General features: G+C 31.0%; 2 protein-coding genes and 1 long non-coding RNA gene across 5 annotated transcripts; all 3 read right to left on the bottom strand.

Annotated features, from left to right (window-relative positions):
- Nucleotides 1-1,948: 1,948 nt before the first annotated feature.
- On the bottom strand, nucleotides 1,949-6,013 carry LOC106322915 (CBS domain-containing protein CBSCBSPB5). Of its 3 annotated transcripts, none has more exons than XM_013761068.1 (15): nucleotides 5,691-6,013; nucleotides 5,345-5,518; nucleotides 4,984-5,164; nucleotides 4,764-4,896; nucleotides 4,489-4,659; nucleotides 4,292-4,370; nucleotides 4,058-4,171; nucleotides 3,831-3,897; nucleotides 3,576-3,681; nucleotides 3,425-3,483; nucleotides 3,182-3,294; nucleotides 2,969-3,090; nucleotides 2,811-2,896; nucleotides 2,633-2,722; nucleotides 1,949-2,382 (listed from the first exon to the last, which is right to left on the bottom strand). In XM_013761068.1, exons 2-15 carry the CDS (start codon nucleotides 5,485-5,487, stop codon nucleotides 2,203-2,205), a joined length of 1,644 nt encoding a protein of 547 aa, XP_013616522.1. In that variant the 5' UTR covers nucleotides 5,488-5,518; nucleotides 5,691-6,013; the 3' UTR covers nucleotides 1,949-2,202. The 3 variants fall into 3 exon arrangements, with proteins under 3 accessions (XP_013616522.1, XP_013616524.1, XP_013616523.1); XM_013761070.1 differs by having other exon boundaries at nucleotides 4,984-5,161; nucleotides 5,691-5,965; XM_013761069.1 differs by having other exon boundaries at nucleotides 5,678-5,964.
- Nucleotides 6,014-9,273: 3,260 nt separating this feature from the next.
- On the bottom strand, nucleotides 9,274-10,247 carry LOC106325325. The gene is made up of 2 exons (XR_001266872.1): nucleotides 9,790-10,247; nucleotides 9,274-9,701 (listed from the first exon to the last, which is right to left on the bottom strand). It is a non-coding gene; the product is annotated as an uncharacterized LOC106325325 (long non-coding RNA).
- Nucleotides 10,248-11,115: 868 nt separating this feature from the next.
- LOC106326026 (probable LRR receptor-like serine/threonine-protein kinase At1g74360) lies at nucleotides 11,116-18,778 on the bottom strand. Its single transcript, XM_013764067.1, has 3 exons — nucleotides 18,672-18,778; nucleotides 13,669-14,907; nucleotides 11,116-11,183 (listed from the first exon to the last, which is right to left on the bottom strand). The coding sequence occupies exons 1-2, from the start codon at nucleotides 18,757-18,759 to the stop codon at nucleotides 13,673-13,675; spliced, it is 1,323 nt and encodes a 440-aa protein (XP_013619521.1). The 5' UTR covers nucleotides 18,760-18,778; the 3' UTR covers nucleotides 11,116-11,183; nucleotides 13,669-13,672.
- Between the last annotated feature and the right edge of the window lie 713 nt (nucleotides 18,779-19,491).

The raw sequence follows: 19,491 nt of genomic DNA, 5'->3' as shown, positions 1-19,491 counted from the left end.
TTCGGAGAATGCCACTATCCTTGCTGAGTTGGCATCCCAGAAGAAGTTCAACACCGAGATTATGCAGAAGCTAGATCGTTTGATGTCTTCGAGTTCATCTTAGTTTATTTCGGCTTTTTAAAACTTTCGGAATGTTTTTTTTTCTATTTCGGTTTGTATGAATTTTAAACTTTCTGAATCTTTTTTTCCTATTTCGGTTTGTATGAATTTAAATTATATAATATTATTAGTTTTAAATTTCTGATTTTTTTTAATTTATTAATATCAAAAAATATTTAAAAATGCAAAATCAATTCGTTTTTAAAATTGGTATATACCGACGGACAGGGTCGTCGGAATATACCGACGGATATATATCCGACGACCAGTGTTCGTCGGAATACACCGAGGAACACCCTACGTCGGAATTTCCCGAGGAACGTTGTCCGTCGGTACGTAGTTTTTCCGATGAACTCTGGTCTCGTGTGTCCGCATCGTAATATCGTCGGAAGTTTGTCAGAATGATGTTTCTCGGTATTCGTCAGAAAGTCGTCGGAAGTACTGACGAAATTTCGACGAATTTTTTTTTCCGACGAAACGATACTGACGGACGGGTTCGTCGGAAATTCGTCGGAATCGGGCTATTCCGACGAATTTCCGACGATTTCGGCTATCAGAATCCCCCTGTTTTCTTGTAGTGGCCAAAACAACAAAATCGTTTTTCCATCAAATTCGCAAAATCAGATTTTTTGTCAAATGACAAAGTCATGATTTCCGTCAAAATCACAAAATCAGAACTTTTGTCAAAATGGCAAAATCATGTTTTCCGTCAAAAACTCAAAATCAGATTTTTGTCAAAATGGCAAAATCATAATTTTCATTAAAATTCTAAAATCAAGTTTTCTACCACAATCTCAAAATTGTATTTTATTTTGTTGCAAACATAATTTTAAATATATTTTTTGAATATTATAATTAGTTCATTATTAATAAAAGAAATCATGCATTTTTAGTCTTTTTAGTTATTAGTATTCATATATTATTACAAAATAGAAAACAAACAACTTAACCTCTAGATATGGTATCTAGATGCAAATACTAACTACAAAGTTAAACAAAGTTTGGATACAACATCTGTTTAGATGTTGACTATTGAACCTCTAAACCCAAATCGTCAAACAAAATGCAACGTCTATAAAAAACAAAATACAATATGTTCGCTTCTCGGAGTACTTTACGTATTTTCTGGTTATCCATTTCTTAAAACGGGAATGCGAACCAATGTACACGACTGGTCTTGGGCAAAGCCAAATAAATCTTTTGCCTCTACTCTCCAATTTTTTTTTGAAGAAAATCACGTAAACTTAAACTCCCAAATTTGTAAGACATAGACCCCAAATTTATAATTAAAAGAAATATTAAAATTTTTAGAACATCTACTACGTTCTCTAAAATCTCAGGACCGGCCATAGAAACTAGAATTCTTTCTCTTTTTCTCATTTAGTTCCAAACCCTAAATTATGTTTGGTTGATGTTACGGTTTTCCCAAGGTTATGTTATTGTACAATAATTGGTAGCAAGTGCAACTCTTATACGAGAAAACATGAAGCTTCGTACTCACACAGTCGCACTCTTTTTAAAAATTGGCACATTAAAATTACACATAACAGCCTAAGTCTAATTTGAAAGCTGGTCAATCCAAATCTTAGACAACAGATAGATATGATTTCGTTTTTTAATTATATCCCTGACTGCAGAGCAAGACAAAGCAAAAGAGAGTCTCCACGACTGAGCCGACAGATCAAAGGTGATGGATAGTACTATCAAACTATTCCGGATTGATTATGGAACCGAGCATCTTGTGCATTGATCAGACAAACCCGTGACTGAGTAGAGACAAGAAGAGAAAATGTGTGGTCCCTTATCTGATATGGTTCTCCACACATAACAATCAAGCAAGATAAAACTTCATTGAACTTCTGAACGTCACTCAAATCATCCAATATAAAAACATCAGTGTGAATACAAATAAACGTTTACTTATTTATATACAAAAAAATGTGTTAAGGTTAAAAAAAAAACCAAAAAAATAGAATGAGTAACTAGATAAAAAAAAAAAGGACACGAATAAATGAGAATAGTTAATACTTTCCCCAGTCATATGCGTACGCATTGGTTGGCAAAAGCATCCACCTTTGTACCTCGCCAAAAAAAATGAATCAGTTAATTTGAATGGCGCTTAAGGTATACCAAAACCCCAAGTCCAGCGGCAAGAGCAGCCCCGGCAGCAACTGTCTTGTAAGCGACTGCCCATGATTTTGATTTATCGTACTCCATATCCTCTGTGCTTACACCTCTCCTATGCCCTCTCGCTTCCACGTAGTCCAAGTGCAATTTCAAACCCTGCACCAATTTTAAAATACATTTTCTTTACCTCAAAAACCAACTTAAGCATCAGAGCATAAATATCCCTACGGTTGAAATGATTTTACTATTTGAATCGAAACCAAAGTCAAGGAAAGTACCATAACGATTCTTTAAACCGATCCAAGTATGGATTAGGGTTTTGTACTTTGGCTACCATATTTCTAGAACCCAAACCAAAACAAGATTGATTGACAAAATGAATGATGTAAGTATTTTTTTTAGTTACCTTCCAGTCTATTGATTTAGCGTGCTCTACGGCAGCTACAAGATCACCATCTGATGCCAAAATGACTTTGTCATTGTCTTCATCTTCATACTACACAACACAGAAAGAACATGTCCAGAAAAAGAAAACATAGTTTTCCTCTTTTTATTATTTCTAAAGCTTTCAAACAAATACAAACCATTATCTGGGGCAAGTTGTCAGGCTCAATGTCATCCCCCATCCGTTGTAGTATTGCAGTTATCAGAGTTGCCAAACTATGTGTCTCTATCATTATGATTTAAAAACAGTTTTGAAGTGACTGTGCATAAGTACAAATGGTGTTATGATTAAACGTACCACACATAAACCTATGCATTCGTCCCTTTTTATCTTGTAGTTTGAAAGTAAATGTGTTGGGATATGAGAATGACTTTGTTCCTTCTATCTCCGAAGGTAGTTTAATTGATGATTCGTCTTCACTGCAAAATTAATGATCATCCAACACCAACAGTTTGAGGGACCTAGCTAGTAGTCAAAAGCTAAATGATTTTAAGGAAATTAAGTAAGAACCTCCTCGTTGTTTCATCTCCATCTTCGTTAGGAGACAAAGCCATAGCGGCATCCCAAAAGTTTTGCATCATTGAGTTTGCTGTCTCATTATTTATTCCAGCTGTACTTCCAGCCTGTCCAAAAAGATGTGAGGGCTTAACCAAAACACAACACTTAAACAAATTTTGCCCTTCTTACATATCTTTCTACTCTAAGATTCTATTTACCAACTTTATTTAAAAGAGAAAAACAAAAAAAATGTACCGTGGTAACAGCAGCATGAGTTATGTGGATTACATCAATCACAGTGACAACATCTCCCTCTGTGTGAAAGCATTAACATTAGACCCAAATGCTGAAATTACGATGCACGTACTTAGATTGGTCATAGTCAGGGTTTGGAAGATTTTGCTACCTTTATCTAAAACAGGAAGATGAAGAAATTTTCCATTATGCATGATATGCAAAGCTTCAACAATTGCCATATCAACAGTTGCAGACTCTGGATTTTGTGTCATAACCTATAGAATAATGGTAGGAAATAAGCAAACTAAGACTAGGAAAGAACATTGATTTCAGGAAGAACTGAAATAATAACTCCTCACATATTCTAATGTAGTAACAACTGAAAAAGCTACCACAAACCCAGTTACTAATGGAGAAAAATTACCTTCTCCACAGCAGTTGTCTCTGGAGGAAGATTTTGGGCAATCACCCGCATTAAGATGTCCTTTGAACTAACAAAAACAATTAAAAACCAAGATAAAAGCTCCATTACAAAAGTTGGAATATGATGTTTTAGTTTATCCAGGGACATATTTTCTTAACCAGAGAAACTAAAACCAAGCATATTTTCTCCAGATAAATAGAAATAAAAGCCAACCATGAGAGACTTACGTGAGAATCCCTACTAATTTGTTCTCAGCCATCACCATGGCTGAGCTAGACTCATATTCCACCATCTTCATGGTTACTGCTAACACCGTCTCTTCCAATCCAACCTTTAAAACTCTGAATGTTTTCATTCCCAACTTTACTCGTTAAAGCTTTGCATTACTTTTAACAGAAACAAGTATTCAGATCAAAATGATATGAAATATGATAATATAGAGTTAAAGGAGATATACCCACTTTGTATCATCTGGAATTATAGTCGAAAGCAAAGGCTTGAATATCCGTTCTCTAAGTGTTTCCATAAAAGTGTTTGGACCTGTATTTCAACAAAACACCATCAGCGACAGTCATTTCTATTTAAACACAAGCCAGACAATTTTCAAGCCAGCAGAGAATCGAAATCTGTTTTGAGACAATATTTGTAACATATATACCAGCGATAGATGTCCCCCAATTCTTTTCAACACCTTCAACAGCTGCAGCGATGGCCTTACCCTTCTCAACTGATCTTTCCATACGAGCAATTGCATCGTATAAACACTTTGCTATATCAAGAAGTGCAATAACTTCTCCATTCTCTACCACTGGCAGATGTCTAAACTTGCCTACAGTTTCACATTTCAAGAATTAGATAAAAGAAATGAGAGAGTAAAAAGAAAAAGAAAAAGAAAAAGAAAAATGTGTGGTTTCTAATTAAGAATTTAAAAACCTTGCACCATCTTCTGAAGAGCTTCCACAGCGATCGTGTTAGACAAAACAAAGACAGGGTTCTTGGTCATAACTTTAGAAACAGGAGTTTCTTCAAGCTTGAGTTCTTTAGCAATAACTCTTGTTGCTATGTCCTTTAACCAATAGAGAGGAACGGATCAATTCAAGCAAAAAAAAAAGCAGACAATATTTTGATGCGAAAATAGTAGTAAAAAGTATACCCTGTCTGTAAGGATCCCACAAAGTAAAGCATTAGAATTAGTGAGCAGTAAGGCATCAACACGACGTGCAGCCATCCTCCGACATGCTTCATGTAAAGTTGTGCTATCGGGTACGGTAAGTGCCTTACACAACCTAAGTCGCTTTACAGTTCTCTCTCCACTCCTTTCGCCACTCAAGCTTCTACAACGACATGTACAAAACACAACAAAAAGAATAAAAAAACGAGCAAAAAAATAAAAATAAATACCAAGAAGCTTTAGCTAACACGAGTCTTAAGATTCAGTAATGAAATTTAACATTTATAACAATGTGTCATATGACGAAACATTAAATGATAAGTTGGCTTGAGGGGGTGATTACATGGAAGAACGAGAAGAAGTGAGAGATCTCCGTGGGAGGTCATAGCTTCCTCCTTCATTGTTTTCAGAAGGTTTCTTCTTCCCTTGAAATGAATGACCAGAGAAGGATAGACTTTTCCTTGACGAACCACCTTGATTAGCCATCTCCAATGATCTGACTCTTCTCTTTCAATTTCTGAAACAAGAAAAAAAAACAAGAATACTCAAAGCATCATCCACAAGAATACGCAAAGATTCCCGTTGAACATATATACACAATGAGTGATGATCATTTCATAAATAATCGAACCAAAGAGCGATATGTTAAGGATACGAAGATAACAAAATCAGCTACATAATAATCGTACGGATGCTATCTCTGAGCAAGGACGCGATCAACAATTTTTGAATTTCCTTATGCTTTGAGCCAGAGAAACAAGACAATCAGCCTCAAAATGCCGTTCAACGAAACTGATAATGTCAGGTGAATCAATCAATGAGCACCTGGAGAGAGAGAAAAAAGTCGAAAGAGAGGGAAAGCCAGAGCCAGAGGAAATGAAATAAATTAATTATAAAAAACGAAAAGAAAAATAAAAAGGATTGTTAATCAAAGCAGAGATGGGATCAAGGAAGCTCCCAAGCAAGAACCTTTGCCAATAGCCTCTCATCTTATTTGGCTCCTCCCCTTACTACTCATCTTTTACTAATATTGTAATTTTGAAGTTTTCACATACTTTAAAATAAAATTTCTGAAAATAACCATAATATGGTGAATAATTAAAAAAAAAAATTATTACATGTAGTATGTAGTAACTGTCTTAATTAATATTGACAAAATGGGTAAATAAATTATAAAATTGTAGTGAAAACACAAAACTACAATATATATAAAACAAATAAAACTCTCAAAACTAAAATCTCCATGGATTAGAGATAGTACACTTACTATTACTCCCTCCGTTCTATAATGTTATATATTTTAAGACTTCTTACACATGTGAAAAATGATTAGTGTATATCAATAAACATCTTGATTTATGTGTAGAAAAATTTATATAATTTTAAACCAATAGTTTTAATAAAAAAATTTCAATTTTACCAATTTATTCTTTTTAACTTATTAAATCTGCATTGAAATTCTAAAAAAATCCATCTTTGCAAAACAATTTTTTTTTGTCAAAAAACATATGTTTGGAAAGAGAGTGTACCATTTTGCATTGTTAAATAATTTAAAACAATTGTAAAGTGACTTATTGACAACAAACGAAAGCGTCTCCATTGATTATATATATCTTACCCATGTTTCCCTTGGTGGCCTTCACGTCCTTTGTTTATGGAATACTAGAAATGTTGTCCGGGCTACGACCGAATTTATACAAATAATTATATTTAATATATATTACACATATATTACATATATTTTTTTCATCATATTAAATCTATAGTATAACAATATAAATAATGAATTGAATTAAATAAAACTCACGAATTTATTGTTTTACTATCTAAATATCTATGAGATGGTGAGAAAATGTGAAATAAATAAAGAATTTCTTAAACCTTTGGTTAATATCCAAAGAATTAAGCACTTGGTTTGTAGCTAATTATGTTACTTGTTTTTTTTTTGTTTTCTTAACAAATTTGAGCTATATGTTACATGTGTAGAAATTATAAGGGAGATATATTGGATTAAGAATTTTAGGTTTTTCTTTAAAATCATCTGTTATTCAACTAATGATTTCCAAATATCAGTTCAAATCATCTGTTATTGAATATAAAATTTATGTAAAATTATTAAAAGTCACTTGAAATCTCCTGTCATCCAATCAATAGTTTATAAAACCTATAGAAAATCCGCTATTATTCAAAACAAATCATTTTTCAAGAGTTTATTAAAAATAAGATTTTAGAAGACTTTGCACCATTCTTTTACTCAAAAATAGGCATAGTGAAATCTCACCTCAACAGATGTTATCTTTTTATGATTAAATCTGATTCGTTCTTCTTTCTTGTTATTAATATTTCTCATTCCTTTTCAAAAAAAAAATATTTCTCATTCTCAGATTCCCCCTCAATTCTTTCTGTATTTGATTAATTCACATGGAGAATGTATAATGTGGAACATGGATTGCTGTCGATGATGGCTGCGAAAATATTGTGAGAAGACAAATCCGATGATTCAAAGGTTACTGCTCGTGTCCATTTCGTCTTTATGTCCGATGAGAAATCCCATGATTCTCATTTGCATCTGATTTTATCATTTTAAGTTTATAAATCTGATGAGAAAGTGTGTATTATATATAAGAGATATAACTTTTGCTTGTTTTGTTGGTAAGATTAATCTGTATATTCATATTGGAGATTATGAAAGATTCACTTTTACTTTTCCAGAAAAAACAAATTTCCAGAATTTTTTAATATGTTTTTAACTTTTTAGTTAACGATTCACCTCACCAGAATTTCACCTTCAGAAGAATATAGTGATTTTCCAAATCACCCAAAACACTCCGAAACTTAAAATACATTTTCTTACAAAATCACCTATTTTTTTAAAAAATCCAAACAAAATTACAGAGCTATCTCCTAAATTCACTTTAAATCCCAATAATTGTAAAATCCACCAAAGCATTCTAAAATCATTAGTTCAATACACCGCCCTTAAAAGATGAAGTCTAGTTTATTACCCGGTACTTTCTTTTATGTTCAAAGTTCGTTTTTGTAACATAGCTGTACCTAAATTTATAAGAAAAATAATTTACAGAATTAAGTTGAAATACTAATTTGATCTGAAATATTTGGTTTAAAATTTCATATAAGTGATATATTTCATAAATAAATTTAGGTAATCTATCTTTCACATAATATGTGGGTATAGCATTATATTGACTACAGATTAGCATTAATTTTACTATTACTACTGGAATATACAATCTTATGTTTATTGGACTGATTGACTTATATTTAAGCTTTAAATATTGATCAAAAAATCAAGAGGAATACTATATTTTTTTAATAATTCTATTTTTTTATTATTTATAAGAAAGAATTTGTACTTTCCATTCATTATTATTTTTATCATAGATAATAGAAAACAAATTTGTTCCTCACTAAATTTGATAAAGAATAATTATCTTAAATTTTATTCTTCTCCGTTTCTTTTCTTGTTCGTTCATAATGTTTTTTTGATGGTTACCATTTAGAAACTTAGTGACAATGGGTGAAATATTTTTGAAGGTACCTTATTTTTTAGTGATAGTTTTTGTGTTTCATGAAATCTACAAATATTTTGGATTACGTTATAGACAATAATAGTAGAATGTAAAATGATTAAAGTTTTCATAAATTAGAAAAATACATCTGATTATGAGAGTTAATGGTGTTATTATTCAATTCGAGGAAAAATGATGAGAAAGATGCTTTCAAGTTATGTAGTGTGTAATTTTATAAGAACTATGCGATTTCTTAGGCTACACCTAATTTTTTATTCATAAATTATGTATATATTTTTGGGACAAGAATTTTTTTATTCATAAATTATGCATGTATATTTATTCATAATTATGTATACTTTAATTTGAGAGAAACATTATTATAATAATGTTTATAATTTTATCAGTGTTCAATTTACTCCATTGAGATGGATTGTGGTTTTGGTGTTTCTGATTAGATTGTAAAGATTTTTGGTGGGTTTAACGAGACTTTTAATTTGTGAACAGTATCGTACTTCTCTTTTATAAAGAATTTATCTCTGTCTCTGTTTCCATCATTCTCCTCTACCTCCAACAGTTCATCTTCTTCCTCCAACGAAGACCTTTTTTACCTAAAGTTCGTTTCTAGTTTCTTTTTACTTAGATCAAGGCCAATCTTAGTCCCGGAAGCATCTTTACTTCCATCTTTGCTGCTCGTGGGGCTTCAAGTCAACATAGTTCTTCATTAAGGTGCATCATAATAAATTGTCTCAACATCACATCGAAACTTTATACAATATACACCACATTTACTAAACGATTACTACAACAGCATGATAATGTTGATCCTATAAACCTTTGCCACATCCTCAGAAAGTGAAATAATCTTGATTTTCCATACATTTTTTGTTACCTGAATCAAATCAATGTCTTAAGCAATGGGATGCCTTACCATTATGGAAGGCAGAAGAAAATGTGGAAGAAGCTCCTAAAGCCTTAGATGAAGCATGAGCGCAACGTCGAAGAGAAAGAATGCTCTTTCTCGTTTCTTTTCTTGTGGCCGTAAATGATCAAAGGTACCAAAAAAAAGGGAAGTTAATAAAATGTTTTATAATTGTCTGAAAGCTGTAAACTCAGTGGGCGAGGGAGAGATCACCTTGTTTGATTGAAAATCTGAAATCAATCTCTAGACTGCAGAATGCAGACAATAACTAATCAAAACTCAATAGAGATGAAAGTCTCAGAGAGAAATTTAATTTTAATCTATGAATGTCCTAACCTTTTCAAAAGTATCCGCTCGAAACTGGACCTGACCGTGGATAGCTTCGCAGGACACACAGCTCAGTCACCCGGCGGAAACCTGCTGTGAGGATAAGTCTTAACTCTGGAAGGAGTGGAAGACAGCATTGATTCATGACGAAAATTAATTTGATCCGTCTGGATTTGAGGCAATGGCTTCAACTGGTACAAAAAGAACTAAAATCGCAAGCGGCGTAAAGAACATAGCAGGCTCATCTACAAAAGGATTTATTTAAGAGGAGGATAAATAAAAGGGAGGTGGAAGGATAGCATGGCTCATCAAGATAGGAGCAAAGAACTGGATTGAATTATTAAAAGTAGATCATAATAACCCAAAAAAAAAAAACGGTGATTTGCAGAATCGGCAACTAGGATGGTGAGGTGGAAGAGTGGAAAAGGCAAAACGATATCGTCTGTATTTGGGCTGATTTATATTGGCTATGACAAATTATTAGAAGCCCAGTGAGTATTTTCGCGCAAATCTATTCTATTAAAATACCAGTGTGACCCATTGATAAAATTATGGTCCAACTATTACTTCTTTTATCTTTATCATTATTTAGAATATTATTTATTATGTTTTATGCCATTAGATCTATATTTAAATTACCAATTGAAAAAATCTAAAAAGATGTAAAACAAAAAATATATCCGCTCTTTTTAAGGACGGGTCAGAATCTAGTCTATTATATTAAAACATCAGTTGTGACCTATTGATAAAAAGTTATGTCCAACTAATTATTTTATAACTGAGTCTAAATAATTATCTAAATATATTAAATAGAGAAAAAGACAAAAATAGCACTAAATCAAGTTTTTGTTCCCAAATTAGCATTCAAAGTCAAAAGTCACAAAAATAGCACTTAATGTTTTATCAAAAATCACAAACTTAAGGTTTAGAGTTAAAGGGTGGGGTTTAAGATTTAGGGTTTAGGGTTTAGGGTTTAGAGTTTAGGGTTTAGGATTTAGGGTTTAGGGTTTAGGGTTTAGAATTTAGGGTTTAGGGTTTAGAGTTTAGGGTTTAGAGTTTAGGGTTTATGGTTTAGAATTGAGAAATGAGGTTTTGGGGATAAGATATAAACTTATAAATGTGCTATTTTGGTCATTTTAGTTTTTGAATGCTATTTTTGTGATATAAACTTAGAAAGGTGCTATTTTGGATATTTAGCCCGTTAAATAACCATCTTCTAAATAATATTATTAAAATCCACATTGTTGTTGTCTACCAAAACAGTTACTTTTCTTCTTTGGAATAAAAGTTATGGATTTATAGACAGGTCTGTGTTTGGAAAATAAACTAAGTACCATTTCCGACAATCGGTTAATGATTCATTAATAATGAAGCATCATGAATTCTTGGAACCTCGATTGAACCTGCAAATACAAGTGTTTTATCATTATTTGAAAACCAAAAAACTGCAACACGATATGGTACTCTGTTTAAAAGATCAAGGCCGAGTTATTCATTCAAAAACTTGAGGAGCTTATGGGTCTAGGTTTCTGTTCAGCAAAACGGTGTGCTTGTGTTAGTTTCCGATGGGGCTCAACTACAATAACAAAATATGATAATATATACAATTCACGGTTTCGCTGGAAGTGAAGAGATAAGATTTGGTTAAATGTGTTTAAATTTTTTTTTTTTGGTGAAATAGGTTGTACGAGCGAGAACGATGATTCAGGTTTTCTTGAATAATCACAGGGCCATTAGTTAATTTTTTGCTCACCAACGAACCCAAATAATATCTTATAGAAACCCAAATAGAATATATCTGTCTTTTAAACCTAAACTTATCACATTTATATTTATGGAACCAAAATATGTTTTCATTTGGAAAAAGATTGATACTATATTGTCAATATTTATTGCATTAAAAAAATTAATAACTGTTTAGGAATAAATTATAAAATTAATGGTGAAATGGTTACAACACAAATCTATAGTTATGCAATATTACAAATTCAATATAATTATCAAAAACTTTTACTAATAATTTTTTAAAAATATTTTACCCAAATATGATTACAAAAAAAAACATAAATATAAAAATTTATTTTTTCTAAAAAAGTATGTAAAACAAAAAATATACCCGCCTTTTTAAGGGCGAGTCAAAATCTAGTTCTATCTAGTTAAAGCAGCTATGACGTGGCAAACTAAACTTCAATTACTGGTTGGTTGATTTTTTAATCCTATGTGGACAGGTTCTCCGTTGATCATATCTCCATTTTAGTATTGTTAGATTATTTGTTTGGGCAATGGCTATTTGTCGGTTATTACTACGACCGTTCATGTTCTCCCTCTTGATAAGATAGTTGTTTCCAACTTTGATGTTGGAGTGAAGCAGCTACTGCATAGTCCGTCTCCTTGTTGGTAGTTATCGACCGCTACGATCAGGGCTGATTTTAGGTCAAGCCGGACAAAATATTTGTTTCAAACCCACAAAAGCTTTGAAAAATATATATATATATAGATTCCAAAATTTTTATAAAAAAATTTCAGTCCCAAAATTATTAAAATCACTATTAACATCTATAGCCCCAAAATTTTAGGGCCGGCCCTGACTACGATGAAAAACTAAAGTTTAGAAAGGAGATCACTTTGTTGGAATCTCATCTGTGATTAATCTTCCAAATGATAAAATGCAGAAAACATAGAAAATAAGGAGAAGCGACAAGAAAAGGGAGTTGTGTATAATTTACTGTTTTTTTTTTTTTTTTTTTTTTTTTTTTGTAATCCAGGGGTTCCCCGCTTACGCGGATCATTCCCCTGGGCCCGGTCAGGCAGCAGGCCAGCTTCATCCGGGAGGTTTTTCCCTGGGCTCGAAGGCCCAGTACCCGCTTTAGTGTCCAGACGAGGCAGGGTAGCTTCCGCATGGGGGAGGATCGAACCCGGATTGTTTTAGCAACCCAAGCCCGTCCTTCCACTTGGACTACCTTGTCCGGACTGATTTCTATAGTTAGACCATCACAATATTCCATTTTAGTAGAATCTCGATGGATTTGGTTGCCATAGATAATTGTAAAGCTCGTCGGATTTGGTTGGAGATAGAGATCTGGAGAGCTCGTGAGAGAAATAAATTAGTTCTAGGTTTAATTAAATAGAGACAAAATTGTATTTTTCCTATTTAAAACAAAAGGTAAATGTGGTTAATTTTGAAAGAATGTATTTTTGTAAAGTGGCACTAAGAATGTTGTTGTTTAACCAATTTCTCAAAAAAAATTATACTTGCAATTGTATCATTTTGAAACTTTAACAATAAAATGTATATAATTTACACACACACACACAGATATATATACATATATATAGGATCAAATTGTTATTATTTCACTTTAGAAATTTAACAAGAAAAGAAAAACTTTATTATTGAGATTGAATATGTCATAATAAGAGAATCTCATGTCACAATTTTCACTAAGCCTTGTCAAATATTTTTTTGAGAAGTGGAAATGTTCATGTGTCATGCGTAGAAATAATAATTTTGAGTATAATATTCTTTTTATTTCAAAATAAAATTTTAGTTTATTTTTGACTTTATTTTTTTATTTTAACTTTATTGGTTTGAAAAAAAAATACATTTATTTTGCATTTTTATTTGGTTTATGAATTTCACTTTGATTTTATTTAAATTTCATTAGAGTTGAGATAACATTTTATAAAAAATAAATTTTGGTTTAAGTTATATTATATATCATTTAATGGATTATTTATTTTAAATATGTCAATATTTAGATATAATAAACTTTAGATTTTTGTTTTTTTAGTTTAAATACGTTAAATGTAAAATTTAAAAATTTAATTATTATAATAAACCTATAAATTTAAATAAAATTTTAATCATTTAATTATATAAAGAATTACTTGATTAGTGTTGCTCTAGTTTTGTATTTCTGGTACGTTTCAAGGAGAGATCAAGTACTTGAATCGCCAACATGTTTCCATACTCATGTGGTATGCCACCGCTGAAGTTATTGTAAGCAAGAATCAAGAACTTTAAACTCTTGATCTGGGAAATTTCAGCAGGCAACGTGCCAGAAAAGCTGTTGAAGCTAAGATCTAGCCTGAAAAGATTATGTAACATGAAAATCTTGGAAGAATAGATTCCTCCAACGTATGAGTTTCCATGCAGAACTAGATACTTTACTTGAGTGAAACTCCCGAATATTTTTTGTATATCTCCTCCAAACCCATTTCTACTCAAATCAAGAAACACCAAGTTGCTCAACTTCAGGAGAGTTTCGGGTATGTCTCGAGAAAATTGATTGTTCCCCAAGTACAAACCTCTGAGAGAGGAGATGGAGCCTATCTCAGCTGGTATGCTCCCGGTGAAGTTGTTTCCCCACAGATTCAATTCACTCAGATCATGACAGTCTGAAACTTGTCCTGGAAATTCCCCACCAAAACCATTCTCAGACAAATCCAACACTCGCAAAGTGCAGTTTCCCCTGAACATTGAAGCTGAGATGTTCCCGGAGAGAACATTCTCAGAAACTGAAAACTCCACCAGCTCTCCCAAACGAGACCCTATCTCTCCACTGAATCTATTGGTACTGAAGTCAACGTACTTCAGATACTGGCATCCACTAAAGATGTTATCGATTCTTCCCGTTAATTTGTTTGTCGACAGATTTGCAACAACCAAGCTGTTGCAGACCAACGGGAAGCTAGAGTGAATACTGCCCGCAATCCTATTCACTGATAGATCAAGAACCTCAAGATTTGATAATCCCGTTAAGTTAAGCTCCCCTTCAATGATATTATGAGAAAGATTCAGATGCTTTAGCTTTTGACAACGGCTCAGGTCATATGGTATTGAACCTTCGATAGTGTTCCTCGATAAATCGAGATATGTGAGCTGAGTTAAAGCCGAGAAATTCCCAAATAGACCACCGGCGATGAGGGACTCGCTTAGATGGATCCCTATGACTCTACTTCTCTGAGGCGTACATGTGATGCCTGGCCATTGACACACATCTTGCTCCTCGGTTTTCCACGCGGTGTACATTCCTCCGTTGGTTGGGTTATGAGATTCGAGGTACACTTTTAGCTCTATTAAGGCTTCTCTATCACTGTCCAGAGAACCTCCCGCCACAGCTATGGCTGCCACCCAAGAAATAAAAGCACATAAAGAAAGAAGCAAATTCTTTAGATAGCTATAGAAATGCAAAAACAATCATAAAAGATGTCATTCTGGTTTCTATAGAATGTCTAAATGTCGTTGACATGTTCGTCAAGCAAAGGGAAAACTTGGGCTATATTCATAATGTTTTTAAAACTGGACTTGAAACTAAACCGAATAGCTATTTTAAGTACTGATTTAATATACTCCGACCGGGTGAATACTATTTTACAAAATATAAATTAGTTATATTTCAGATAACAGTATAATTTTATAAGTAAATATTATACATAATTATTATATATATATATATATATATATATATAATAAAAGCACTACAAATATTGGATTAGATAAAAAATTGAAATAACTTATATTTTGACATATTTGCCTACAAAAAATGTATCCAATAAATATAAAAATAACCAAAATTATCTAATTGTAATAATATTTAAAACCTTAATTATAATGAATTCTTGTCTAATTTTTTGTTTTTAAAAAATTAAAATTTTGATTATTTTTGTTATTTGGATTTTGGTTGGTTCTTCTTTTAGAAATATAAATATATTTTTAGTAAGATTATGTATGACATAATACTATTTTTAGAATTAAATAGACAAAATAAACTAAAGTATCGATTGACTAAAATTTCATAAATGAATATAAAGATAATATTTTGAAATCTCATGCACATATATTTTACAAAATAAATAAATTTTAAAATTAATTAACATTTTTATTTGTTAATATTTTATTGAGATGTCTTGCAATTTATATGAATAAAATAAGTAAAATATTGCTATAAAAATATATATTTTTAATCAGACCGTTGATTTTGGTTATTAAAAATTAGTCTAATCCAGTTACTCATTTTGTCGGTATATTGAGTTATTTTTCAAATTGAAGTATAGTTATTTTATATTCTTATCAATCAAATCAGATTAGTTTTATTTATTACATGTGTTCAGTTCTTCATCTTAGATTTGTAACTACAATTTCATATTATTTTTAATAATATTATATATTTTTATTTTTCAAAATTGTTTTAATAAAAATAAAGTTATCATCAATAGAAAGTTGCATAAAGGAAAATAACCAATAAAATTTTGAAAGTTTAAGAGTGCATATTGATATTTATAATAATTAAAGTATTTTGTAAATTTTCCGTAATTTATACCTTAGATCTATAAAAGCTAAACAGAACATTATTTTAAATAACCTTAAACATAATAATTTAGTTTTTCTTAGGTACTTTTATTATGAGTATATTGAACTGTACAAATATATATAAAAATAAAAGCAAATTAGATATTAAGTAAAAACAATTAATTGTGGTAAAATATAACATTTTTAGTTCATTAAAATATCTAATCCTACTTTAGAATTGTTTTAATTATTTGATGAAAATATAATTATGGAAAAGTACATTAGTTTCATTTTTTAATACAAATTATCTTGCTTAAAACTAGTTCAAATGAAAACATGTTTTGTGATTTTTTTTGATAGATCATGTTATACAAGTAAAATATTGTATAGATATTTTGTTGTAACTAAAAATAATTTTCAATTAAAGATCATGGAAAAGGAATAAACATCTCAATAATACTAATTTTAAGTATTTTTAGACAACTAAAGATATTTTAGTTATGTTTTTTAATGTAATTATATAAGAATATATATATATATATATATATATATATATATGTATTAAAATATTTGTATTTCTTTGAAAATATAATTTATGTTGTGTAACAAGATAAGATTATGTTTTAAATAGAACATTATTTTTTGTTAATATCAAGAATATTTTTGTTAACCATTTTTATGATATCACATTATATATAATTATTGTTTTTTAAAATGTCTTTTTAAAATTTATAAATGTTTCTTTTTATTAAATATGTTTTTTGGAAAAAAAGAAACTAAATTGAAATCTAATTAACAAAAACTACTAAATAAAAAGAAAAATAAATTTAATAATAGTAACTAGATGTAATATTTCATAATTCATTAAGGGTAGCTTGTAATTAATCATCATAAGAGTTAACATAAGAGCGAGACGTAGAAAACTGACTTCTCAAATAATATTATAGAGATTTTCATATTTATAGAAAATAAAATATAACAAATTACACATTTACAAAACTAAAACAACAACCAAACATAATCTAATCAAAAAAATAAAATTAATTTTACTTATTTAAAATTTAAAATAGCTGTATATTAACTCAGAAAGATAACTGCAATCCAAAATATGCTAAAAATAAACTGTTCAAATTTTATATATAAACTTTTATGTATTTTTAAGAAAAAAATAGTATTTATAATAATTTTACTTCTTATATATATCAGTTATAAATTAAGATAAATTTTACAAATAAATGAAAATAAAATAATAATTAATAACTATAGTTTAGTTATTTTGTACATATTTTATATGCGCATGAGCACGAAAAAATCACATAGTGAATAATAATTTGTTGTGTTTGATTATATATTTCAAATTGGGCTAGATATACCAACATAATATGACAACTACAAGTTTTTTTTCTAAAATGTTTCTGTTTAAAATTTTATTTCTAAATTTTATTTGTACCCATTAAGATACTTTTCTGAAAGACCATCTGATATGGGAATCAAATTTAGGAATCAAATTTTAAACAAAAATATTTTAGAAGAAAATCTTGAAAAACCGTTTTGGTAGCAAATGAATCTGTTCTTGGAAATATTTTTGAATCACTTTTGAAAAATATTTTCTTATTTTAAATAAACATATGTTTATTATTGATATATTTATTTCATTTTTAATAAATATTTATTTTCCATTTTATTTATTTTGTAATTTAATTTTTGTTTAATGAATGTTATATTGTAATTCGCTATGTGTTATTTTGTGATAACTTTTGTCTTAATATGCTATAATTGTTGGTGCTACCTAACGATAATTCTTTTTTTTCTTTTGTTAATTAAATTTTGAAATTCATCTTTCATATGATTTAATTGTATTATTTTGTGTATATAAAATCTGTTTTATAAAATTTTAGCTTGGTTTAAATATAATTTGACTAATTATTAGCAAAATATATTGAAGCGTTAAGAAAATATAGAGATAATTATATTCTAATTATAAAGCAAACAATACAATTGTTATAATATGCATATTTAAATAAATTCTTAATTTATAATTTAATTTTAACAGAACATATATTTACATAGAATTTTCTAAAAAATTGTTATCTTATTATCTTATCGATATTTGTGACATATGTTAAACCAGACCAATTCAGAATAAATTTATTAATTTATAGTTTTTATTTATGGAATATTAGTTTATAGAATTTTACTATAATTTTTTCATTACTCTATTTTTATTCCAAAATTGAATAGGGTTAAACTAAAAACTAACTCCCTGATCTTAGAACGTGAGTCAACCGTTCGTTTGGTTCAGCATGTTCATAGGTTTTTAACAGGTTTTTTGTTGTTTTTTATCCGGTTTGAAAATTTTAAGTTTTGAGTGAAACCTAATCCGGTCACATGTGGTCCGACAGCTGGGATGGTCGGACTTAAAAAGCATGTATTGTTAAACCAAGAATTACGAGACTTTAACTTCATCACCTCGGTCACTTCAAGTACGCAACACCAATCTAGAAACATAATGAAGTAAACATGAAAGAAACAGATACCAGAAGAGAAGAAGCAGATACCAGGATATGAACAAAATAACTAAAAGAAAGTGAAGAATTACCGGTGATCAAAACAAAGAGTAGGAAAGAAACCAAGCTAAGTGATTCACAATCCTGATCTGCTATTATCAAACGGGTTACTATCTTCATTATCTTTCAGTTTGGTATATTGTCTCAGCAAGAACTAATTGTATATATAATGCTTGGGAGAGAGGAAGAAATTTCACACCAAAAAAAAAAAAAGAGAGGAAGAAATTACGAGAGACATCTCTCTGAGAAAAATACTTTAAAATATTGTCTAGTCTCTACATCTCGGTGTCTAATATTTTGTAATGACCCACCTCCACTATCCCCACTATCTCCACCATCTCCACCATCCCCACAACATCCACCATCTCCCCCATCTCCAACTTCTTTAAAGAGAAAGAGAGAGAGAGGGAGGGAGAGAGAGAGAGAGAGAAAGAGAGAGAAAGATCATCTGAGCTCGTCGCCGGAGCAACCGTGTGCCGTGATCACGTTCAGCTTGCCACCACCGATAAACGCCCTAGGTAACCGCCGGAAATCGCATTCCTTAAGCTCATTTTCGTTTCCGTTTAGTAAATCACCCATAACTTCCTAACCATTGATCATCTCGTACATCCAAGGCCATCATCGTGTTCCTCTCGTCGAGACGAAGCCGTAGACACCAACCACGCCTCAAACGAAGCCCGGACGCAGCCGCACGCGCCTCCCGAAGATTCGCCTCGGCGCGCGCGTGAAACACACGCGCCACCGCCGTCCGCCGGAGCCACCGCGAGTTCCGGCCACGCGCCGCCGTCTCCGACCAACGTTCGCCGGAGCCGCCGTGACCGACCACCGTCCGTTCGCCGCCGGGAAGCTGCC

Source organism: Brassica oleracea, chromosome C2 (genome assembly GCF_000695525.1).
Source record: "Brassica oleracea var. oleracea cultivar TO1000 chromosome C2, BOL, whole genome shotgun sequence".
Taxonomy (NCBI): Eukaryota; Viridiplantae; Streptophyta; class Magnoliopsida; order Brassicales; family Brassicaceae; genus Brassica; species Brassica oleracea.
This window is presented reverse-complemented; position numbering and strand designations above follow the sequence as displayed.